This window comes from Accipiter gentilis, chromosome 8, assembly GCF_929443795.1.
Source record: "Accipiter gentilis chromosome 8, bAccGen1.1, whole genome shotgun sequence".
NCBI classification, from domain to species: domain Eukaryota; kingdom Metazoa; phylum Chordata; class Aves; order Accipitriformes; family Accipitridae; genus Astur; species Astur gentilis.
Window position 1 is genome coordinate 5445259 of NC_064887.1, and position 25993 is coordinate 5471251.

At 38.0% G+C, this 25993-nt stretch overlaps 2 protein-coding genes across 13 annotated transcripts in view; one reads left to right on the forward strand and one right to left on the reverse strand.

Annotated features, from left to right (window-relative positions):
• Positions 1-25993, forward strand: part of DAB1 (DAB adaptor protein 1) — a 471207-nt gene that overhangs the window by 328944 nt on the left and 116270 nt on the right. For 11 of the 12 annotated variants that reach the window (XM_049809443.1, XM_049809440.1, XM_049809442.1 and 8 more), the window contains one exon: positions 20485-20684. The exons of the other annotated variant lie outside the window; for it this stretch is intronic. In XM_049809443.1, the coding sequence (XP_049665400.1) occupies positions 20618-20684 (67 nt within the window). In that variant the 5' untranslated portion in view covers positions 20485-20617. The remainder of the gene's footprint in view (positions 1-20484; positions 20685-25993) is intronic. 12 annotated transcript variants of the gene reach the window in all.
• Positions 1-25993, reverse strand: part of PRKAA2 (protein kinase AMP-activated catalytic subunit alpha 2) — a 369728-nt gene that overhangs the window by 120230 nt on the left and 223505 nt on the right. The window lies entirely within an intron of this gene.

Sequence of the window (25993 nt, forward strand, 5' to 3'; positions counted from 1 at the left end):
GAATGCTTGTGTTTTGTGCTGGTCTAGAGTGCATGTTGCTTTTCAGATGGAATCAGTATTTTTAAGGGGGAGTATCTTTCATCAGCCCGTAGATATTTTCATGTGCTCAGTAGAGATCAGCATTAATTAGTTATTCAGAATTAAAATACATGTGGATTTCCATAAGTTGAAATGTACTAGCTGAGACTTTCAAATGACCACAAGAATTTTAGACATGCTGCTTCTGTCATTTGTATGCTCTACTTTGAATGTCAGAATCCTGGTATCTAAAATGTGTTAATTATGTTCTGTACCTCACTTAACAACTGGATAGCCTATACATTTACTGCTTACTATTTGCAAAGTGTTATATAGTCATCCTATGTGGGCTTGTTTATACTGAGGCTGTTTTCCATTCCCATTGAATGCTTTGTCCCTGCTCTGGCATTGCCAATAATCCATTGACAATTCACTTTCACCAAAACCTGAATTTTTCACTGTCTTAGTTTGTTTTGGAAATGAGAATATTCTGGAAGACTTTCATGATCATGACTGATCAGTTATACTCTGGCATTTACATTTGGATAGAATTCAAAGTTTCTTAAGCATAAATATTCACAAACATGTGATGTCTCATGTGAATGTGTTGTGTAGTGACTCTGGTATCTGTTAGCACCTGACATGAGGTGACCAGAAAAGTGTATTCATTACTTTCAGTAGCAATTGGATTGTGTCTCTCTTGCAGTTTCTGAGAAGTTTAGCTCTCAAATAACCTGTAGTTGTTTACCATCTGAGCTGATAAAGCCTTATAAGTTTAGGAAGTTAATTCGGAGAACATTTGAGTTGTACTTACCACAAAAGAAGTTGCACGCATAGTGGGCTGGATTATATTTAAGGCTGTAAAGTTTCATGATTGTTTATCTTGAGAATTCATATTGTGTGCAGTTACATGTAAGATCTAATGGTCTAAAGTCTTTAGCAAAGTAGGTTTTTTTAAAAAATAATCTCTTTTCTCACTTCTGTATTTTTGTATGTGTTAACTTAGATTTTCTGATATATTTAAATCAATGAAATTTCATCTAAGTATTCTGTTACCTAAGCATCATCAGAACAGATTTTATGAAATGAGTATAAAGACATATCCAAATTGTTCTTCATTACCGTGTAGAGTTGCAGTAGCTGGACCGAAGTTAACTTCAGTCTAGACAGCAGCAGTACTGCTCATGTGCCACCTCACCTGTGCCAGCTCAGGATTGAAGGAGGCTGTGCGAGCCTGCCCACCGCTAGCAGTGCTCGCTCTTCACAGCCTTATCTTGGCTAGTTCAGGGTCTGACCTAGTTATATTCACACGAGCTGCATTCCTATTACCTAGGCTTATGTGTAGATGATTCTTACTGTAAGTGGAGATTTTAAATGCAAACTCATCAAATTTTAATATCACTGAAACTAAGCTAGTTCGTGGATCTTGTGTGTGGTCTTGTAGTGATCCTGTGTGTGAAGGTTTTCCTCTTGCCTCTTACTGCCTGCTGACAGACGGTGATGCGTTTGTGTTGGGTCTTATGGACTTGTCTGGAGTTTGCATAATACTGGAATTGGCTTGAAGAAAGAGTTGCAAGATTATTTATTTTTTTTTTAAAATAACCTGTAAATATTTTTCACTAAACAGACAGTGTCGATTCTATTTTAAAATCTTAACAAATACGGATTTCCTCATGTCCTTTGCTTGCAAATCTACCATGAAAGAGGCTTCCTATTTACAAAATAAGGTGATGTTTATGATCACCGTAGTGCAAATATGTAACTTCTTGACACAAAATAGAAAATATTTGTAAAACTAGGTTGATATTTGAGATGAGTATTCTGCATCCTATCAAGAAGTACCTAAATTGTATCCACCTCAGTGACTAACATTTTGACATTTACAGATGGGTCTTTGACTTTATAGTTTGTCAGATGACCTGCAAATCCTAGGTTATATCAAATCTGGAATCTGAAGTATGAAGCTGGAGTCCATCTGTGCATGCAAATTCTTTTTTTTTAAATTTCACTATAAATACTTTTTATACCTTAAGATAGTTCCCATCTGTGATGTGAGTTACCACTATTGATACGGTTATTAGATTAGATTAGAATTATTAGTTGTTAGAGTATTAGAAATAATTTGAATTAAAGAGTGGTTATGAGGTTTGGACCTTATGTAAAAGCTTCTGAAGATAATAGAAAGACTCCCATTGAAGTTAGCAGACTTTGATCTCACTGTATGTTATTTCTTCTGATACTTAAGGCTGCAGTAGTGCAGTCTAGTATGCATGTACCACATTGTAAGAATGGGGATTTATCTAGTATTCTGATATGTACCTTGACAAGATGAGCTAAATTCTTAGTGGAGATTTTAGTTTGCCTCTTAAATTGGATAAATAATTTTCTTCTGAAGACTGAGTTAGAGTATTTCATCAGGTTTTGTATGTCTTGAACTTTTCTATTTATCAGTGCTGCAGCTGATACACACCCTCTGTACTTACTCAAAGGGGAATTTGTGTACTTGAAAGTTTTGTTGAAGAGACTTTGCATGTTCAGAAAGTTGACCATATAAACTCGGTGTATGCGCCTAGTGGTAATTGCTGGGAAAATGAAAAGTGCCACGAAAGCTAAATTTCCATCCCACTCTGCCATTTTTTGGTGGGACTTACCTAATCATTTTTGCAATAGGTTATTCAATATTCTAGCTTCCTTTTTGACTTGTATCTTGGCAAATGAAAGCACACTCATCAGAAGAGATATTGTCAGGTTACATGTGAAGGAAAGATTTGTACTTCCCAAGGAAAATGTGGATTTCTATATAGCCCATTTTACAGTCCAATGCCAGACTTTATTAAATATTAAAAAATGTGATCTGTAATAAAAATGAGAAAAATGTATTGATATGTTAATCTTTTAAGCAATAATCAGTGTGGCTTGTCTTAAATGGTCTAGACTTCCACTTTAACATCTAGTGACAAAGTGGAAAGGCTGTACAAATGTATGGTACTTTAATTAATGGGGGCAATATTAAGCTTTGGAAGTCCTCTGGAGCTTTTGTCTCTGTTGGAGCATTCTCTGAGCTGTGAATCTTCCCTAATAGTTAAAGCAAATGAACTAAAATAGCCTTTGGGCGATTTTGTTGCACTGTGTTGTTGGGGAAAAAATTAATCCTGTGCCATTTTGCATTTGCTGTCTGTGAATCAAACTGTGAAAGCTAATTTAAAAACTTTCACACTTGGCTTGAATGAGGACTGCCAGTGCTTGGAGAATGTTAAATTGAACGCAATTAGCTCGAGGTGGGCTAGCTTAGATATACCCATCAGCCTCAAAGTGCCCAGGCTTAATGACTGCTCTGATAAACTAACATGGAGGTTACAGAAAAGAATTTGAAGGCATTAAGTTGCTGCTAAAAACTTACCCTGTGTAGAATAGATCTTTGAAACCAAAATAGTTTGTACATCAAGGGGTTGGGAGCCCTGTTGACAGGGAGGTGGTGAGGCCCTGTGGAAAGGTGCTGTATCTGTGAAAGGGAAATGAAACAACTGAAAAACCTGCTCTGAAATTTAAAGACATAAATAATGTGATTATTTGTAAGCATAATACATTGTAATAGCAATAAATTACTATTTATGGCCTCTGAAGTAGTTGGGTGTCATAGATATTTAAAGAAGAGGCAGCTGGTACAGCTGTGGTAGAGTGCAGTCCTGGAATGTCTTGGGGAATAATGGCTATACCAGTGCTAGTGTTTTAGTCTGAAGAAGTAATGTGGTTTTTAAGTAAATATCCTAACTGTATCTGTTTACCAAGTGCTGCATCAACCTATAATGGGGACATGAGGTCCAAACTTAATTGATAAAGTGAAATTCCATGCTTGGTGTGGGAGTTCAGAGTAGCTCCCAGACTGGATGTGAGCGGATTTCTCAGATTGCAGATGCTCTAGAGCTAGGGATTTTAGGAAAAGGACTGAAGAAGAAAAAGGTGATGAGCAGCTGAAATTGTGAGAAGAGTTATCTACAATAACATTAGCTGCTACTCTGTGTATAATGACTCTTCTCTTGGAAGATGGGACATTTGTCAATCACAGTGGACTGTGGCTTTTGGGATACCATTTTTCCATGGCAACATGTCAGAAAATGTGTTTGGAGCTCATTCAAAACCTTTCTTTTTCTTTTCTTTTTTTTTTTTTTTTTTTTTTTGTGTGTGTGTGTGTGTGGTTCCCCCCCCTTCTTTTTCTTGGAGAAGACTGCCTACAGAGTTTTATCTTTAGGTGCTGATGAGGTCTCGGCTCAAGTTATTCTATGAGGATTGTAGTAAGTGACCACTGATTTTCCTAGTGGAGGGAGACCCTGATATTAAATTGAAAAGAACTGAGTCTGTAAATTAGCATTTTACATGTCATCCATTCTTCTGAGAGCAATACGAATTGTGCAGACAACAGCAACATTTTTAGTTAATGAACCCAGCTATAAGCGCTGTTCACATTTAACATATTTACAGGGGGTAGCATCCAGTCAAAAACTTCCAATAATTCTTTTTGCATTAATATTGTGTGCATGAGTACATATATTTATGTGTGGATTTGTATATATGTGTACACTATTAGTGTATGCAGTGTTAAAGCATACATAGTAATTCAGAAAGAACCACTGAAGAAGTTTCATTATGAATGTAAATATATTCAGCAGAAGACTTAAAATAACTCTTTAATGGCAAAAAAAGGAAAAATTATGCCATTTGACATGAGGAATCTATTTTGAACTATAGTATATGCACAGTCTGTTTTCTGCCTTTCCTTTCTTGAAATCGTTGCCTAAAATATTACGGTGGCATGCAAAGGCTTTGCTTTAAGTTTAATTTTAAATTTAATTTGCCTGAATGCTGTCAGGATATTTTCAAATAGACAGTAAAATTGGAACTTTGTAATATTTGGCACTCAACTTCTATAGAAATGGCATTCAGGATAGAACTTTGGACTCATAAGTAAAATAAGATGAAATCACACATGTTAAGGATGATTTTTAAATATTTTCAAGACTTATGTAAATGTAATTTCTGCCTTGATTTGGTTAATTATATGGGCAGCAGGGGGGAGTGTTTGTAACAGTCATAGAGATATAAAGCCATGAATGAACTTTTTCAATCTGTTAATCCAAATGTTCTTTAATGGATAAAAATAGAATCAAATTACTTCACATAAAAAAACGTAGGCGTTGCTTACTGAGCTTCAAACAGAATTATTCTTCCAGTAATATTCTGAATATTCTTGTGGTTTGGTCTTGAGTAGACTGACAGAGGGTTACTTTGCTGCTAAAAGGCTAGGCGTCCTCACTTGTGTTTGCTTATGATCTGGTGACATCAATTGTTCTTCAGTTACACTTCAGTCCTGATAGGAATGCTAAGACTTGCTGGAAAAAAAAAAAAGAATTTAAACGCTTTTATTAATATGAAGTATTTGCTTTAAATGTATTAACAGGTTGAACACCTTCTTGTTACCCATATAACTTTCTCTTAAATCACAGCCAACTTTGTGAAGATATTTGTGAAGGTCACTGTGGATCTGTCTCAGTTATTCTCCTTGCAATGTTTCCGAGCTGTTCAGCTCCGATGAGGAGTCATCTCTGGCCTCCTGGTGCTGACTCCAGTGCAGGCTCAGTCCCTGCGGCTGGACCCAGCCAGCAGAATCCATACATTTATTTATGGTTTTATCAGAGCAGTGGCTTATAGCAGAGTAAAGCATAAATCACAATGGGACATGTCTACTGTAGGTCTCAAGGCACGTGTTCCTTTCAAAGTCATCAATCTGGAGAAAATAAAAGGAAAATAAAACCCTATCCAGAACACAGATATGCTTTCTTGTCTATTTGGACCAGAGGCTGTATTGCAGGTGTTCTGAACTTGCCCTCATGACCCCCTCTGTCATCATCTTGGGCAGTTCCAAGATTATGAGCTAGCCTCCTTATGGGAAACTAAACTGGCAAACAGTCTTGCCTTCTTCAGCCAGGCTGCTTCTCAATGTATCCTGGTGCTGAATGTGCACAGCAGCAGAATTTTATTCCCAGTTGATTAGTTTGGTCAGGTCAGCCCTGTTGATTGCCTTGCCAGAGCTTGTAGAACCAGTATCCTGCTGTCCCGCCTTCTCGTCGGTGCTGTACCTGAAACCAGCTGGTTCAGGAGTGACTGTGGTACTTTGTTGTGGTTTTGAGGTGGTGGTAGATAAAGCACCACCAGTCTTCAGTGGTGTATAATATGTGGAGAGGAATGGAGAAGATGAGAGAGAAGCTTTTTTTCTTGGCTGAATGTCACATTTCCCAAGGAAAGTCTTTGGCTCAAAAATGGACTACTGTGTGTGGTTGGTTGGTTGGTTTTATTTAATGAAGTAGTGCATTCCTTATAATAGAAGCCCTCTGCGAGCATTCAGGGCCTCAAGACTGTGTTTTGTTTTTCCAAGCACTTTTTGATACTACTTTGACAGAAACAGACCTGAAAGTCACAGTTACAAATGGACCTCTTGTTTTTCTTTCCTGTCCTTCTCTGCCAAAGTCGTCTTTGAGGGATAGCCACTTCTGCCAGACTCTTACCATGTATTGCTAAAGTAACTTTTGCAGGTGTAGGTGCCAAAAGAACGCAGCTTACAAGCTGAACTCGAGAAGACACTGCAATATGGTTGTGGTACACCTGTGTTGTCTCTTTTTCCTGTATGTTATTACACACATACATAAAAATGTAAATTACTATTACAGAGCCAAGCACATCAGTAAAGAAATGCTAAATTTAACATTGTCCAGATGGAAGATAACTGAATGTAAAGTTGTGTATGCAGTCACATAGTAACTTTTATTTCCATGTAAAGTCTCAGCGCAAAAGAACAAATCTGAGCTGGAGGATCAAAATCAGGATTGCATGATAAAGGCAGTCACGGTCTGTAGGAAACTGTTGTTTACTGAGCAAGGTAGGAGGAGGAAGGGAAGATCTCATGCCTCAGGGCAGCAGGATGAGGTCTTGGGAGACTGAACTGTATGTATCACTACTTTTGCTAAGTGGCATGCAAGATGTCAGCTCTCAGTAGATATACTTTGGTTTGTTGAAGTTATAAGGAGCTAAAAAGAGAATTCATAATGGGAAATGTCAGGCAACTTTAACAACACATGCTATTACCAAAGACCAGTATAATTAAACCAAAATACGTCATCAATAATCAAAATAGCAAAATCTCTATAAAAATGACCAAAAAGACTAATAAAATTCTTGTAGGAAACATTAGTTTTGACTCAGATTTTATTGTGGTTTTGGCATCTGTAACTTGCGTTTTTTTGAATGGATTACCTGAGTTAATGCATTAAATATCATGAATTGTAACTACTCTGTAGCCTCATGTAGCTTCTGTGTACCTGTGAACTAGAAGTATAAAGTGTTTTCTGTGACTGTGGTTGGAAATAAATCCAGAAAACTCTTCTAAGCATAGTTTGCAAAAGAAGCAATGTTTTTAGACAATGAACTGAACTTTTCTTTGCTGATCTGATACCACATCAATAGTCTTTTTTTTTTTTTTTTAATTTACTTTATTGCTAGGCACTGTTCTGTACTGTAACTATTACCAATGTAATCATCAGTAACCTGCTCTTCTTGCTGTGTTTTTGGAAAAAATATATCTGAAGATGGAACCCAGTATGTGTGTTTTTATAAAAACCCCACCTCTATGCTTTTATTAAAATTAAAGAATATGATGTATCTTGGGCTTTTTAAAATCTAAGTAGGATGAAGAATTCACTGCAGATGATACTGTGGAAAGGCTTTGCAAGAGGAGGGCAATCAAGTAAGGATAATTAGAGTTACTATTTAAGTATGCAGAAAGCAAAAAGCTTATCTGGAAAAGCAGAGTGAAGTTATAACAGCGTAAGACTAATGTAAGAATGATTTGCAAGCAATAAAATCACATCTCCCTGACTTTGTAAGTACAAAATAATAAGCAATATTTAATAATGGAGGCTGTAATAGTCTGAGTTATAAACCCAGTGGTATGTGATTTTACCATTAGATCTTATCTGAAGGGGATAGATTGGTTTAACACTGATAGAGTTGAGCTATGTGAGGATTACAGGTATTTGGTATATGTGTGCAGTAAGGGACGAGAGTAATTGCTCAAGATAATCTCCTAGCAGTTAACTCAGAATAATGATATGAAGTTGGCAGGACCTCTATTCTCAGGTTTTACTTATTCCTCTGAAGCAGTCTGAATGTATGAATGCCTCTGAAGGAAGGAGATGTGACTCTTACTGCTGGCATGATTTAAAAAAGTCTGATGAAGAACAGAAGAATGTGCTGTTCAAAACAAATCCTCCTTGGCAGAGAAATGGGTAGGATGGTCTTCAAGTTCTTAATCATCTCTGATTTTTGTAACTCTGACATTATTTTCATTAATTAACTTGAGTGGGTAACAAAAACATCACACTTCTTCCAAAACTAATATTATTGCTGCCTACTATTTAGTCTGTGGAACTGAAAAAACCCAAACAAACCAAAATGTTAAGCGACACATAGGCAATAACTTCATTGAACGCATATTTATCCCAGCGGCTTTAATTGGACATCATCTGCAGTCTCTCCGTGTTGTACCGAGAGCCTGTCTAATTTCATAAGCTGGGCAAGGCCAGGCCTGCCTAATGCTGGGCATCGTGAGGAAGGTCCCAAGGAGGTGCTGGAAAGGCTGCATTTCAGGAGCTGGAATTCTTCCCTGGGGCTTAGCTAGAGGGCACGTGGCTGCCAAGGGTGCCCTGCTCAAAGGAGAAATAGAGCTGAGGGCTGACCGCTGGTAGTCATTTGAGTTCTCGTGGCCCTTTCACAAGGGCATGGGTGCTTAACCCAATGGTCCTGGCCACATTCCAAGTGGAGTAAGTAAATTCTGCGTTCCTAAATTCCTTCTCATTTTAATTAGATTAGATGTTCTTCACCTTTTGGCTTTAAACTTGGCTGGCTAAACAATTGTTTTTCATTATAGCAGAGTATTTCAGATTAGGTTATATTATCCCCAAATATAATGTACATTGTTTTAAGTGTACCAGGTGTTTCAGGAGAGCAGTGCGCAAGGTAGATCAATATTTTACTTATATCTTTAATTGATTATTTTTTTTGCTGTACTGAAGTACACTCATTTGATGGTTATTCCTGATTGCTCTCTCAACTTACAGGCCTTGTTGAGACTGTATAATCAAAGGCAGTTTATAAAAAATATTTTAGATCTTCACTGCATCCAGGAAACCCTCTGTTTGCCTGTGTGTGCAACTTTCATCTCGTTTGTATAGTCAGTGAAAACTAGGGCATCACTGGAAGTTTAGTCTTCAGCGTGTATTCAGATGTTCACCTGATCATTGAGATTGCTTAGTACTTGCAGCAACAAGCTTGTAAACAAGGGAATCTGTGCTACATCTCCTCTAAAATATGGTTTCATTTCTAGTGTGCCAGTAACTTCTATTCAGGTACTGGAGCCTAAATAATTGATTTTTCAGTGTGTGCCATGGCACGGCATTTTAAAACCCAGGCTGCATTGTCAATGCATACTGTGATTCTGCAGAAATTTTAATTAATGGGGATATCCAAAAGACATGTGAAGTAATGAGAGTGAATACATGGTTTAAATCTGAGAAGTTAATTTGTGGACAGTACAAATCTTTGATATGGATAAAATTGAGATTAGTTCACTTAATGGTTCACCTGGCCCTAATAATACCTAAATTTAGCACTTGCGAGCACCACTGGCCTGTAATCAGAATATGTTTTGCCCTGCGTAAAACGGAATTATATTAGTCAATTCTCATTAGGTAAGTCTGAATTCTGTGTCTGGTTGGATTTAGTTGCACTCTGCTGATGACAGAGCTCCGTTTGGCTTTTTGCTTGACCTGGATATGTGCATCTTTCTTAGTGCTGTCAATCTTCTCTTATGTTGCTCAGTGTACTCCTGTTACTGAAAATCCAAGATCCATAGCCCTTTATTAAATTATAGAGTACATTTCTTGTACCAGTAATATTTACCTTTGGGCATTAGGACTTTTTTCCTAGAAAATAAGCTGGTACAGGATTTTGTGGGAGTTTCCTACTCTAATGTCTCTGAAAAGTCTTGAAAGGAAAAAAAAAAGGGGTGGGGGGGACGGGACAAGAAAAGAGCCAGGCATATCTTTGTGAGAAAGTCTTTAAAAAAAAAAAAGTAGACCTAATGGACACATCTGCATATTTTATATATATTTTTTAATTAAGGAGTATATTTCTTGTAAGTAATTGCACAGAAGTCTTTTAAAAAAAAGGAGGATCCCGCCTGTGTTAGGGACTAGAAATGCATTTTCTATAGCATTCTGTCCCCTTTCTCTGTATTAATCCCAGAGGACTGCTCTAAACTGACATAAAGCCTTTTCGTTGTGGACTTGATTTTGTTGGTATGCAAAGAGGGAGGGTAAAACCAGCATCCTGTCTTTCATCCTTCTGGATGAGGATTAATCATGATCACAGCTGCAGAATAATGCAGATCTTAGCTGCTGGGGTTGGAGAGGGGGAAGGGACAGGCAGTGGGGAGAGCAAAGGACATAGGCTGTCTTTACTTCCACATGCCCCTGCTACGCTCGGAGGCACTGCGTTTAATGGAGGAGTTGCAAGAAGCAGATTCCTAGAAATTGTTTTCCTTCCGTTGACTTAGCGGATCCCCTTGTATTTCAATTTATGCTTGCCGTCTGCCAGAAGCATTCCTTGACTTCATGTGCACTGCCCCTTACTACAGGATGCAGCACAGTACTGTCTTCGCTGTATGAGAGCAGTTCATATTAAATAAAGGCACAGATTTGCTGTTGCCCCAGCTTACCTTTTTCTTTTTTTTTTTTAACTGTATTTTTTTCCTTTAATGATAAGGAATGCATTCAGTTTACCAGTGAGACACACACACGCAGTTTTTGCATGGCTTACTTGCTTTCTTGATGATGCATTAGGCAATGGCTGCCGAAATGCTGCTGGCTTGAAGGTACACAGATTTAGACCAGTGACTTTTACTATGTCTCTGTAGATAGCCCTTAAATGCCTTGCAGGTCAACTGTTTTTGAAATGGATAAAAGTGTGCTAATTCCTTCAAGGTAAATCAGGAGGATTATGACATCTAGGAAGAAGAAACTGCCAGACAGCTCATGAGCAATATAACTAGGACTGACCCAATAGCATCTCTAAAGCTTCCAATAAAATTGCCTGAGGAGTCTGCCAAGAAGCCAGATGCTGCTGCTGGAAAAATACCTTCTGTAGCTTGGCATTTGTCCTGTAACTGCTTCCCAGAGAGAATAAACTGTAGCATGACAGTAGAAGGTGAATGGTTCCTCACTGCATGCTACTTGGGTGATTTTTAAAAATGTTCAGAAAATAAGCATGGTTTTGTGATGCATTACGACTCGTGCAGGTCCTTATACTCGTTTAGCTGCTTAAGAGTTCCCCATCTGAATAAGCAAGGGCATCTTTTTTTTTCCTGACATTTTAGCCTGGCAGTGGCTTGATTTTTCTTTTAAGTAACTCCTTTTACAGTGTAGAATCACTTCTAAACCTGATCACTTAGGCTTTGATTCTGTAAGTGTGTGATGTGGTTGTGTAGACCCCTTCAGTTGCATGGTTATAGCATAGTGAAGACCGGTGTGTTTCCCTGTATTAATGTTTCTCTGTATGGAATTGTGATACAGAAAACAACACCTGGCCCACGCAGGTTCAAGGGTTAAACCGTCGGGTGATATTCCCCCCCCCCCCCCCCCCCTTTAGTATATTTTCCAGCTGTGGGAAGAGTGCTGTCTTTTATTAGTTAGAAACACTGCTGAATCTTACCCACAAACAGAGAATGCATAGAGCTTGACTTCTTATGGGAGGTGCTTCCGCCCTTTTAAAGTGGTTAATGTTCTTACTGATACAAAGCAGAGGCATTTGTGGAGTAGTGTGTAACGTCATCAGACTGGTTTGAAATTTCTCAGTAAAATCTAGCAGCCATTCTCAAATACTTCTGTTTGGTATCGTTCAGAAGTCTGCCTGCTGTTCATCTTAGCAGTTGTGTAGAATTATCTTCATGAGTGACATTGCTGGTTTGAAGACTGGAGTATTGAAATGGAATTGTCAAAAGTATTCCTGTAGCTAAAACTCATTTACAAGACCATTTAAAATACTGATATTTGTTAGTTGTGGCACAACAATGTAAACATAATTTTTGCTTGTACGTGTAAACTCATACTTAAGGTCCCAGAAAGCTTTTTCCCCTTTGCTCTGCTAGTCAGTGAACTTTGGTAGAAGTCTGGTGGTTGGGTTTGGTGTAATAAATCAAAAGTCCGTTTACAGCAAGGTGAAGTCCTCTGATTAATTTTCCTAATACTTAATTGTTAGGGAACAAGGGCTGAGTGTTGAAAAATAGCAGTGAATAAAAATTCTGGCATAGGGGTTTTTTGTTGTTGTTGACATTGGGAAAGTTTGCTTTGCTTTGCTGTAATGTCAGAAAGCATTCAGAAAATTGAAGGGCATGATGTATAGGTTAACTCGTGACTGAGCAAATCTCAAAGGGCCTTGAAAAAGTTGGTGCAAAATTCACATCCATTAAGAAGGCCAGTATAAGGCATCACTTCAAGCTCTACTTCAGATTTCAAAGTATAGCTTAAGTTTGGATCTTGTGTAGGTATTGTGCTGTATTTTATTTAAAATGAATGAGAGGGTGAGTCCCAGTTCAGTCTCACTTGCAGTATTAAGGAAGTCATCTTGAAATTAAAAAAAAAAAAAAAAAAAGGAGCTGAATTAAGATACTTCTGTAAAGGACAGGAGATTAATAAGTTGCCTTCAACTTACTGTGCCACTTAAAAAACATGCTGAGCTGTCCAGGATGTCAGACATTTAATTCCATAACCTTTTCTTCCAATTAGAAGGCACAGATTCTGATTGTGAGGAATTTGCATTTAAATATAAAACGTGGTGTCTCTGACATTGCTTTTATCTTCTCCCTGGTGATGCTCCTGACTGCATACTTCTCCCTTTCCTTCAGTATGATGATTGCACCACCGTGCTTTAGTAATCATTTAACAGGTCTAATTACAGAATACTGTGATCCCAACTGTGTACTTTGTCCTTTTTCCCTTCTTAGTCTTCACTCCATTTCTGTAGTGTCGAGAGGATCGCAAAAGAGCCATTCTTCTGCTTTGCAAAAATAAATTCGAAAGACCCTGCTTTGGTAATGTACAGATTTGCATTTTCTTGTTGCTTTAATGACATTGAATTTTAGACATATAGGGGTTGGTTGGTCTGGTGTTGTTTACATCAGTCACGCCGGCATAACTTCACTGACACTAATGCAGATACACCAGCATAAAATTGGTGTAACTCCAACTCCATTAAAATCAATGGAGTTACGCCAATATAAGTCAAATGTAACGCTATTGATTTTGTGCTGGTGTGACTTTATTGACTTTAATGTAGGTAAGGCAGTTTTCTGCTAGTGGAACTCAGATAGCAGTCAGGCTGTGCCTGGGCAGCATTTGAAGCAGTTGTGAGTTTTGTTTCTTGTTTGCTCTTACACAGCGTTATTAGGAATTCTTTTTCTTTTCTGCTTCAGGGTCAACAATGTAGTAATCTGGGTATGGTGAAGTCTTCGTGTAATGCTATTCATGTAGGAAAAGCATTTAGGTAATTCAGTTTCACTGTAAGCACAGGGAATCTCTAGTCCCATCTGACTTCCTATGTTATCTGGTAACATAGCAGCCTCTTGGTATCGGAGGAATGAGGTGAAGTTTTTAAGCCTGTGCTGTTCAGTGGCAGTACTCTTTTTTATGTAATACCCCACAAAAGCTTACAAATAGCACTTTGAGTGGAGTTTTGCATCTCGGAGCAGGAAAATATGCCTAAAGGAACAATGCGTGTTGTATTTATACCCCCAGCACACAGGGGGGGTGTTACTTGTTTTCAGCTCCCTGCCCTGGAGTTGCATTCTTTGCCACACAGGCAGAGGAGAAGCAAACACGAGCCTGTGCATTGCTGCCTTCCCAAGGATCTGGGGGGAGAGTGCTGGGAAGTCAGCGCGTGTCTAGCCTTTTTCAGGACTGGCTTGTTTCGTTCAAGGCTGCAAATGCACTTGTCCAGCAGACTTGCACGCTTCCTTGTAGATTTGAAGGCATACAGTGCTGCCGCGACTGTTTTTAATAACTGTCATTTCCATTTTGATTTCCAGCCTTTAATTTTCAGTGGCAATAGGTTTGGAGTTTGATTCTGTCCCTTCTAGCCTTGCAAGACTCCTGAAAGCAATGCTACTTGCGTTGTTTGATGATGCTCCCAGGTATATACCTAGGTCAAAGAAGAGGTATGTGTTAACAAAACCTCTGGAAGGGATGTTAAATGTTACTTCACAGAGTTGAAGCTGATAGCTTATTATTGGAAATCAGACTAAGACCAACTGGAGGGAACACAGCAGCACTGGAATTACACAGCACTAGTTCTGGTCAGCAATAGAGCAGAACAGGGGAGAGCAGCAATTCCTGGGTTCTCAGTGCTCGGTGGGTGTGGGGTTTTTTTGTTTGTTTTTTTTTTAAAAAAGGCTTTACACTGTGATTATACAAATTCTTTTAAGACTATGAATTTCATGTGGAAAGCATGGAAGGAAAAAATAGAAATACTTTTATACTAGTCTTTAGCAACTGGCTCAAATCTAGCAGTTTTTCTTAAAAGTATCTGAATATCCTTCCGCAGAGAAATTACGAACTGACATCATATATGTAGTTTTTCCTGAATGCAAAATGGCATTCTTTGAAAGTATATTTCAAAAATACTGTTACAGCAAGGTCAATGTGTTCTGTTTTGCCTTTGTTTCCAGAATGCTGTCCTCTATAATATAAAATAGAAACTGTAATATTAAAATGAAATGTTAGTAATTTCCCATTAAAAATGTTGATGAAATCAATTCATTACTGTGAAAAGCGTGTTTTTAATCCAGTCAGCACTTTCTAGTGAGTAGAAAATTCACAGCACTTCTGGTGAATAATTGGTGAGGTAGAGTGTAGTATTCACCACTACATGGAGTGATTTCCAGGAGGGATTTTAGTAATTATTCCTGCTGTCATTGGAATACTAATAAACATCTATCTTTGGAAATATTTTATAGGTCATTTTTTTGGCAAGATGCTCTTCTAGTGGTAAATCAGCTTCAGTGGTGCTATTTACACAATCTGAGGAACTGGGTAGCATGCCTGAAAGATGCCCTAGAGATAGAATAATGAAGCATATTGCAAACCACAGTAAATTTAATAAAATGTGTTATTGGCCATAGTTACATGTAGGTTTTTTAAAAACAAGCTGCTTGTTTTCAGGAGATAAGAGAAGTATTTTATAAATACAACTGAACAAATAGCAACTATATACAATGGGAAATGAAATGTTATGGTTTGAGTACTAAGTAGTTTTCTGATGTTGGAAGAATTAAAAAGGGTTAATCAGGAAGTGCTGGTCTGGTGTCCCACTACAAACAGTACAGACAGCATAATAAAGCACATAAATCTCCTCCCTTCATCTTTATATATAGAAAATTAGAGGTGGACAGGAGTACTTGCTCATTTTAGAGCAAACAAAACTAAGTATGAAATATGGAGCGGTTGTGAGTCTTTGCAAGCTGTGTAACTTAGGGAGGTAGTAGGAGGAAGAAGTAGGGTGCTGGGTTTCAGAGGAGCGTTTGCAGTTTGTAAGGGGAGATTCAAGGAGCTAAACTGGGCACTTGGCTTTCAGCATGTCTGCTGAGGGAATGAATTTTTGTGGGGGATCTCTTTGTGTGCATGAGCAGTAAGCTTGCTTTCACCTTTACAGGCTACAGACGTACCAGTAGAGAAATTGCAGGAAAAAGCAGTGATTGGCATGCCATGCTGTGACAGAGTCATTTGACTTTGACACTAAAATCAGTTTATTATGCTGTTCTGTGGGCAAATGACAAAACTAGGGAAGAGAGGCTGGGCACATGCAACAGTCTAACGGAGATTGTTTTGTTTTGCAGGCTAGCCAGAATTTTAGTGCATGAGCTGGCTTAGATTTCGCTGCTAAACACTTTGTTATAGAATTTGCTTTAATGAAATGTCTACACAGACATCTTCTGTTTACTTTTCCTTCTCATTGTGTCCTCTGTGTCAGTATCTTAAGCTCCCTCTTTTACCTCATCTTCCTCATTTTCTAATTCTCACTTATAGGCCTTATTAACTGAAATATATCAGTGGAGTTTGGACCAGTCCCTTGGGTTTCAGTTTGGAATTAGTGTAGTGCGTCCTGTAAAAGATTAATACCCTGATACCGAGTAGCTTTCTGCAGGGTGTTCACAAGACCTGACTGTTAGGGAAATGAGCTGATGAGTACAAAACATTGTGAGCAGCTCCAAAGGGTTTCATGGCCTTCTCTCTCTGGAAGGGTATAAAGGGCACTGGTGGCCAGGATGGGTTTTTCCACTATCTGTTCGTGTGCAGCCCCACTGAAGTTCTCTGTTCGGCTTTGTGGTCAGGTGAGAAGTTGATGAGTAACATTTTTCTCCCTGGATAGCAGCCCTTCGCTCTTGAACTGTTTACAGTTTTTCAGGATCACAGCACTTTAAAAGTAATTTTGCCACTTATATTTTGCCCTTTTAATGTATTTGGACTTTGTTTAACACTTGCAATATCATGGGCCTCAACGTTCCCTTACAGGTGATTATATTGGGTGCTTTGGAGGAAAGGAAATGAATCGCAAAACTTGAGAGGTATAATAGCAAGAGCTAAGGATGGTGGCATGGTTTTTGTTTTGTCAAATCAGGGTTTGGGAGGTACTACCCTCTTGTCAAATCCCACTTTGGGGCTGCAGAGAACTTAAATACCTACGGAATGCCAGGGCTTAGTTTCAAATCCTTTCTAAGACTGCTTTTCCTTTACATAAGCAGATGGAAACTGGTTTCAGGGGAGGGAACTTCTTAAGTTTTGAAGCCCTGAAGAAAATTAATAAATTCATGTATTTTAAAGCCAGAGGGGAAGTATTATGATCATCTTGTCTGACCTCCTTCATAACTTGGGCCAGGGGAGGTCTCCTAATAACGCCTTCATGAGCTCGCTCAACCGTGGTTGAAAAGACAAATGATTTGACAGAAATTGTTGTTTTACAAATGCATGGGGGAGGTGGGTGGAGCATGTGACTAATTTCCCTGTGCATAAAAGGTCCAACCTGTGTTAATCCTAACTACAAAGTGAATTTACAAAAATATTTCTTCACTAAGGCTTTAGGTTTTATGCTGGCGTAGGAGTAATGCAGACTGCAGGCTTAAGACTTCTCTTGGAATTAAAAGCCAGTTAATTCCAGAATGCGCTGATTGTGTTCCTGCTGTAGCCACTTAATAAGGGAACAGAAAATGTCAGTATTTTGTTAAAACGAAGAGCTCTGAATCCTCTTTAGGAAAAGCTGAGGCATGCACATAACATTGTAATAGCTGGAACAGTAACAACGCACAGAAGATTGTTAGAGTGGATACGTGTAAGATGATGGATTTTTTTTATTATTATTTTTTTTAATGCAGCTAACAAAATTTTGTCTTTAGAGCAGGGAGAAAAATGTGGCAGAACTGATCAAAGAAAATAGCATCTCATTGATAAAACACATGCTGCAGTACTTCCCATAGTTGGAAGACCGTAGTATTTAATAGCGGTGACCTAGATTGGAGGAGACAATAAAAGCTGTTGCGGTGAAGAGCAGATTGACTGCCATTCTCATCTGGGTAATAAACGGCTGAAATATGGACAGTGTATGAAAGTTTACTAATGTAGCTTACATAAAGACCTATACTTTCGGAGGAATTGTCTCTGTAGCAAATTCAGTTTGAACTATAGCTTGCATCTGACAGATGTTTATGTGCTCCTGTGCAAAGATACCTATTACTTTATTCAAAGATCTATGAGCCTGCGAGAGTATGACCTGATTAGGTTTTAAAGTAAATCAATATGTGAACCTGTCCAAAAATAGACATGCATTTATTTTAAAAAATATTACTCAGTGGGATAGCCTCGAGGGGATATAGGTTTTCTGGAGAGTTTCAAATGAGATAGCAGTCATATGTTGTTATTTTAAAATATTCAGTGCCATTCAGATGCTACTATTTCAACTATCCTGTTGAACGTAGTTGGCAACGGGAGGTTACGTTCCTGATGCTTTGTACCTACAACAGTCTTCTGAGACATTAAAAGTTGCTTAAGTCTTGACCGTGGGGGTATTTTGCATTTAATTTTTTCTTTGTTTTGTTTTGGTTTTTTTTAATAAATGAACCTATTGTAAGTATTTTCCTTTTGTTAAGTGGTTCATGTTAGTGCTTCTTGTAAAGTTATGCAGTTAACCTTTAGGTAAATGAAAATCCAAATTCTAGAAAAATAAACTGTCAATCCAGCTGTGACTTGAGTGATGCTTTAAGTGCCAATGAACTGTAAAGACTGATGCATCCCTACTGTGCTGTAAAACGAAATATTATTAAATTGGGTTGTGTGCAGGGGGAGGGGCAGGAGATGGGGGTTGCGAGGGACATCTGTTCTCTGCAGCGCTTTTCTCCCTGTTTGGTGGGGGGATTTCAAGCGTAAGTTAAGAGCGACTGTATCGACGGTGGGGTGAGGTAGTTCCCTGGCCGCACAGTGAACGCATCGATCTGTGCCGGGGCCCAGCAGTCACCGCACGTGGCGTCCCACCGTGACCATGTTTGGGGGAGAGACATCTCCCTGGACCTGGCCAGAGTGTGCTTCATGTCTGGAAAGGCTGTCAGTTTGGGGGCTGTTATCTTATTCCTTTTCTCTCTGTGATCAACCTTCATTTGCTTTGTCCTTTTCTATGGTTTTCTTAACTAAGATTGTTAATCAAAAAGCTTTTAGTTTATTCAGGTGTTCCAAGAAGGTGTATTTAGCAAGCACTGCAACTTTGATTTGTAAGTTGTTTTATTTTGCCTCCTTTTTGCTATGCGGCATGTATTCAGACTCCATAGAGGAGGAACAGGGAATTTTGTATTTCAAAATCAGTTCAGCAGATTTTGAAAAGCTATCTTTGAATATTCCATAATACACATACAGATTTGAAGAGCTTATTAAAGAAAGCCCCTGACACACTTCAGCAATATTAAATCACTTCAGATGGTGCATGGCAGTGTAATGTTACTGAAGCATTTTAAAATGTTAAAAGAGCCTGGATTTGAAAGTACTAGTGGCTTCACGGCCCTTACTGTGAAAAGTGATTTGAACTGTCAAAATTATTTCAATGTTTGCAGTGTATTACTTTCTTAAATGACAGAGAAGGGACATTAGTAAATAACTATAACTGTAGTTAATCCCTGGCCAGCTAACCAGCTGATATGGTGGGTTAATTTCTTTATTAAATGCTTATTTAATAACTGGGCAGCTGTTCAGACAGGCCAGATGGAGTTCACTGTAATTGTGCTAATAATGAGAACTTTTTCACAAAAAGAAAGGGCAATAAGAAGATGCATTTAGTGAGGGAACATCATGACAAATGGCTTTGGGACAGTATGGTCCTCTGTCCTCGACAGACTGGCTGAAGTAGGTGGCTCATCCTTCAAAGCAAGAAGGAGCAGCAATAAGAATTGGAGTAATGGTTTGTTCTTTGCCTGTTTGTTTATTCTTTGTGTATTCCTTGCTTCCAGAGCCCATACATCCCCAGTCCTACTTGCAGCCTTATAGCCAGCCTTCCTCATACTGCTCCAGCACATTTCTGCAGTTATTGCTGTGGGTTCACAGCTGGTACATTTGTGTATCTCCCCAACAAACACGTTATGTAAAGCTGTAGTCTGCTCTCTGTATGTTATCTTTTTTGCCCCCTATCCCATTTGTATTTTGTAGGTTTAATGAACTGTATTTTCAGAGTTCTTTACAAGAAAAATTACTAGATGGGTGTTAAGAATTACAGCTTTGTTTACATGGAGGCAGATTCTTTTATGCTGGAAACATTATCATAAGCAAGAGGAATGGTAAAGTGTGGTATTCTTAGTATGAATAATGAATACATTTTTCATTTGTGTTTGTTCAAGTAGGAGAATGAAAGCGTTCAAAGAGCATTTGAGGAGTAAAAATCTGAACTTACTATCTGGCAATATGTTTTTACCTTGGAATTGTTGCATTTAAGAATTGAGTCCTTGCAGAATGTTCTGCTTTTGGTGCCATTTCCAGCTACTTCCCAGATCATAGTCTTTGTCCTCCAGCTGCTGGTCCAGAAGTACAGGTCTTCTGTACACCTTGTGTGGTGTCTCTAGCCTGTGAAGACATCTCAGATATGCCAAAACATCTCAAACAGGACTAGGTGATTGTGTTTAAGCATCTAAAATTGTGGGCAGTTGACTCTGCAGATGGAGAACTTCATAGGTTTCTTTCTCAGTAGGCTTGGGATGGTTTGCCTTTTTTTTTTTTTTTTTTTTCTTTTATGTTTTAAACTCAGAAAATGACAGTTACTTTTTGTTTCCTTCTTTAACAGCACTCAAAAGGAGTGAATGAGATGAACTGTTTGGGTTATAGTATCTGAAAGGCTAAATTATTCTCTTGGAGAGACGTTCTAAATGAGCCTGACCGAGATCCTGGATCTGTGTGAAGAGGACTAAGGATATAGGATGTCAACTGAGACAGAACTTCAAGTGGCTGTTAAAACCAGCACAAAGAAAGACTCCAAAAAGAAAGGTAGTGACTCATTTCTCTTCATTTGTGTGTATTTTGTTCTTTAATCAGCTCCCCCATGGAAGTCTGGTGTGGGAACATGGGATTTAATTCTCTGACATTAAAAATATATCTTATTGAAATATATTTTAAAAGTAAGAAAGAACTCATGTGTTACAGTTCATTAATTTTTACTCTATTTGTATATTGCAGCTGTTTCACAAATGGAACTACAATTTTTAAAATTACTCTTAGCAAAAGATAACTTTTTTTTCTCTGTTGATGAATACATTTTCTTCTAAAGGCTTTGTTTCTACTTTGTTTTGAACTAACCAGAGCTTGAATGCACTATCTGTTACTGGAGGTTGAATCTTGCTGACACTTTGTGAAGTCAGAGAACTCAGTAGCAATCTATAGAGACATTAATTGTCATCTGATAAAGGAAATAGGAACAAAGAGGAGGAAAACTCAAAATTAAGGAGAAGCTATGAATAAATGCATGGTTGGATAAGTTCATATTTGTATTTACAATTTTGCATCAGATTGTAGGGCAGTTCTTTGGACTGCTAAGCATGAGAAATGGGACAATATGAATTTGGTGCTTATGAATAGGAGTACTGAAAGATTTTTAGCAGGGATTTTTATCCATCGATTTTTATCAGTATTTTTATTGCTTATGGTTTTAAGTACTGATGAACTTGGATGCCAAGACCTTGAATTCTAGGGGTAATTCATGTTGTTCTGTGTACCTGTCTTTTGATTTTTATTTTTTTTAAACCTATACTGATAATGAAATTGAGATTGAAAACAGATTTAATATGAATTGCTTGAATAAAATAAAAGAATGAAACAAAAAGAATAAATAATTTAATGGTTCTAGTACTTGAGGCAGCAAGATTTGAACTTTCCTGTGAGCTTTTCATTTTGTCATCCTGTTTCTTTTTTGTGGGTATATAACTTAGCCATTTTCTTCTGAGGATTTTTTATATTTTTTTTAAAGACAAAAAAAATTTCTCATCTTTGCTCATATATGTTTGTGTTGCAAATTTTACTTGTCTTAGATATCTGATTAATAACTTGTTCAACTTCTGGATAGCTATACCTCTTACTGCAGCGAATCTACCAAACCAGTAATTAAGGCTTTGTGTTTGCTATAGCTTTTGTATCAGAAATCTTTATATTAGTGTTTTTAAAAACAGACACAGCAGTTAAACATTTTTAAGCATTTGTTTGGGAAGATGGTTTAGAATCCTTACAACTACTCTAGGCCTAAACTCACAAGGAAAAAATGATTGATTTAAGACAAAAAAGCTGTAGTTTGGAAAGGCAAAAATAGGGAAACTGATGTAAATGAGAATGTGATCTGAGGGAGATGTTCAAGGCAAGTAAAGAAAGTAAAGGTGGTTTGTATGTTATGATCATTCAGTATTTTGGGGCAGGCAGGAAATTTAAAAATGTCAGTTCTTTGCAATGCGGGTAACATATTTTTGATGTGTGTCTCCTATGTTATTTCTTCTGCTGGAGGGTGAAACTTTTGAAAATGGCAAACAACTGTTTTAGGAACTTGATATTTATGTTAATAAAATATTCAGCATCCAACTTCTAAAAACATTTTCATAAATCATAATAAGTGAATGCTTCTCTGCACAAAATCTGATTCTATCCCCCAAATGGAAATTCTGAGAATTGCCTTTACTGCTGAGAAGAAGTATAAAATATGTTCTATGGCAGCGATCAGAGCTCCTTGCAGTGTGTGCAAGTATCTGAAGAACTGGAAGGGACAGTGTATGGCAGTAGCACATCTCCAGAATTAATCTTGTTCCATTGTATGTGCAAGTCTGAGTGCATCTGATCACATCCAGCCATCTGAAGGCCTTGTGGTACAGTGAATGCTTTATACAGACAAGGTATACAATTCAGGCAGTGTTTGCTATTCAAATCCCACATAATGAAAGTCAAAAGAAACTTGGTGAGCTCATTTACTTGTCATTGAATTGTATTTGCGTATATTTCAACAAATGAGCCCTCCCCTGTATAGTGTGAATGATGGGTGTGTGAAAAACAGGCAGGGTTTTTTTTCTGCTTTTTTTCCCCAAGTTCATTAACTGCAAGCAGTGACAGGTACCAAGTACTAACATGAAGTTTCTAATGTTACTAATCAATGAGTTTGATTATGCAATGGAACTGAGTATTCCCAAGAAATTAGTCTTTGCTTTATAAACAGAAATTTCAGCTCTAGTGTATTTCCAGTGAATCAGGTTTTGTTGTACTTCTGCAAGAGCCATGCAACCATTGCCATCCAGAGCAAGGAGGGGCCTCTTTTGCTGTATTATCTATCATTCTGGTAGTTCTCCTGCCATCTGCAGTTCACAGCACTGCGCTGAGAAAGAGCAGTAAGTTTGATAATAACTTCCTAATGGAATGCCTGTCCCACAGATGTATCCCATGCTGAAGATCTAGGGTGACTGAAAGGGGGTGAGGATTAGTATGGAATTAGAGCATGGGACAGGGTTCTTTTCATGATCTCAGCATAAGTCTTCTGTGTAGTGTCATCTAAATCTTTAGTGGTCTCTATATCTGTATAAGGATATAGTAAGGTAGTGTTTCTTATCTGAAGTGTTGAAGTAATACAAAGCTTAATTCCTAAGATTTGTAAGGTATCTGAATATAAAACATGATAAAATGTTAGTTAAACGCAAGCTGCTCTTCTTATCAAAGTACTATGGCCAAAAAGAAAATGATGGTTATTCAGATGATGTGACTTGTATGTTTGTGGTATAGTGCCTAACTTGAGTTAAAGGCAATGGAATATCATTAGTTAAGCAAACAATTTGATAACTTGGACAGCTTAGAGGAAAGGCCTGGGAGGAGTCTCATGATACTCAGTGCAAATGCAAAGACCTGCTAATGGGATAGACTAACTCCCTGCAGCGGGGTGTGATGTGTGTTTGAAGTTCTTTTATGGTTCCTTGAAACTTTTTAGGCTCTGTTGCTTAGATTACTGATTTTTGGGTGATAGGGAAATAGTTTGATTTCTGCTGCAGATGAGGCAAATGACATTAACGCTCCTGCAAAGTTATGGATTTTACCAAATATTTCTTTTATGTGTTGGGAAGACTTACCTCTTTTTGTAGTCATATGCAGAGCAATTCTCTTACAAGAGATTATTAAAACATTTCTCATTAGGCACAGTGTTTTTACAGCCATAAGCTTTCTAGTCATGGTCAACTCTTCAGTTTCTCTGTGTTGTCATCAGAGCTGGTTTGTAAAGCAGTATTCTTTTCCAGCACTGAAAGATTATTACTATAGTTAGGACAAGGACTTGCATACAAAATCCTCTCAGAAGCTTCTATTTAAGTAGAATCGCAGCTGTGAAACTCTAATGTACTATAGGTAAGTTCAATATTAACATAATATCAAATTTTAATTTTGTATGTTAACATTATCACCCTGGATAATCTTAAAAATAGGCTGTTAAAAAATTAAGTGCTAATTTTGCCTTTTATTCAGTCAACATTGATTTGATGGATCCAGAATTTGCTGGGCTCTAGAAATCCTACCTGGTCACACTCCCAGCAGAGGGTAGGAGTTTTAGCTGACTTGAAGACACAGTTACAAAAATGGAGGTGAGCGAAGCACCTCCTTTCCTCTCCAGATTGTCACTTCTTGCTCCCAGGTACTGTGAAGAAGCTTATCATTTGAGGACCTGTGTTTCACCCTGACCTCTACAGCCCTCCTTTCTAAACTTTATTCCTTTTTATGGGTTTACAATGCACTAGATACTATCAGTGGAGATTATATTTCTGCCATCCCCCACCTCCAGCCCTAATCTTCATGCCACTCTTGGCTGATATCTGCTAGTAACTGTGGTGTAATTACCTATTTTGAGAACTTGCTCAAATTTTAAAAGACATCTTGAAGGGGTTTCATGTTGCTCTCTAAAAGGAAAGAATGCAAAATTCTCAGGAGATTTGGAAAGCTCTGTTCTAGGATTTTTTTAGTGATTTTTTTTTTTCTTATGAGTTTGCGAAAAATCATGTTCTTCAAGAAGCATTTAGAGAATTAATGATTCAAATAATGCTCTTAAAGGCTGATTTTATTTCATTTGTTTATGTCATCTGGTTCATTGAGAGGTGAATAAAAATTATGTGTTTGTACCATTCAGGATAGGAAATTAGAATTTTTTATTAGCCAAAGTTGTTAGAAACATAAACCATGTTTGTCTTGTAGTACATGGGGAAAAGTCATTTTATAAGTGTGTATGGATTATTGAATCAAATTGAAAACATTTACTTGAGCCTATTGGAATTAAAATTGATTTTAGAAACCTCTTTGGGGGAAATGTGTTGCATTGATGTTGAATCCACACTGACAACTGCCTTGGAAAATCCCTTCTTGCAAAATTAACTTAAACAGGAAAACTGAAATGGGAGGTCAGTAAAGAAGTGAGCTAGGCTACCAGATTTGAATGCAGATCTGCCCCTGCTTGGGGAGAGCCCAGGAGACTTTTCTAGCAATTTGGTTTCTTCCTCTTGCACTTAAATTCAGTAATTATTCTGTTCGAAGCTTAGGATTTTTTGCAAAATCATCTCTCATTATATCCCCTTGAGTCAATTTTCAAAATGACAGGGACTTTTAAAAATGGAGGCAAGACACAAAGAGGAGCTCAGGCATGTTGACAATCAGCATAACGATCATTGATGCTAAGGATCCCCATGGGTGAAATTCCCTTATTTAATAGGTTTCCACTGTAAATCCGTGGGAAGCACGTGGCATCTGGAAACAGATTTCACAGTAGGCAGGCCGCCAGGCCGGGGATTGCTGTAACTAGCCAGTAGGAACATGAAATTTAGAGAGGGTGTGATGTGCTATGTCTGTACCAGAGCTAGATGCCTTCTCACAGCCATGAGTTGGGCACTTTGTTTTGACTGAATGAATACACAGGTTCTGAAGCTGTGGTTGAGGAGGGAAAGCGAGAGCGGACTCCGCTCAGGGGGCTGTTTAATGCCAGGTAAGGAATTACCCTGCTTGCACCAGCAGAGCCGAGGGAGTTGCATGGCAGTGCTTTCTTGGCGGTAGAAAATCCAAGTTTGATCCTCTTGGGATCAGAATGGCAAAAAAGCTTAAATGTCCCATTTTAACTGTCTTGACTACTCATTAAAAGGCGTGCAGTGGCTCCAGAACCATTCATGTATACATTGGATTGGGCCTCTGGCAGAGTCACATCTCTTTCCTGGGTCTTTTAAACTCTAATGAGAGACTGGAGTCTGTCTAACTGTCTAAAAGAAAACCTTTGCATCCCCAGAAGCAAAACTCTAGTTGTACTAAGATCA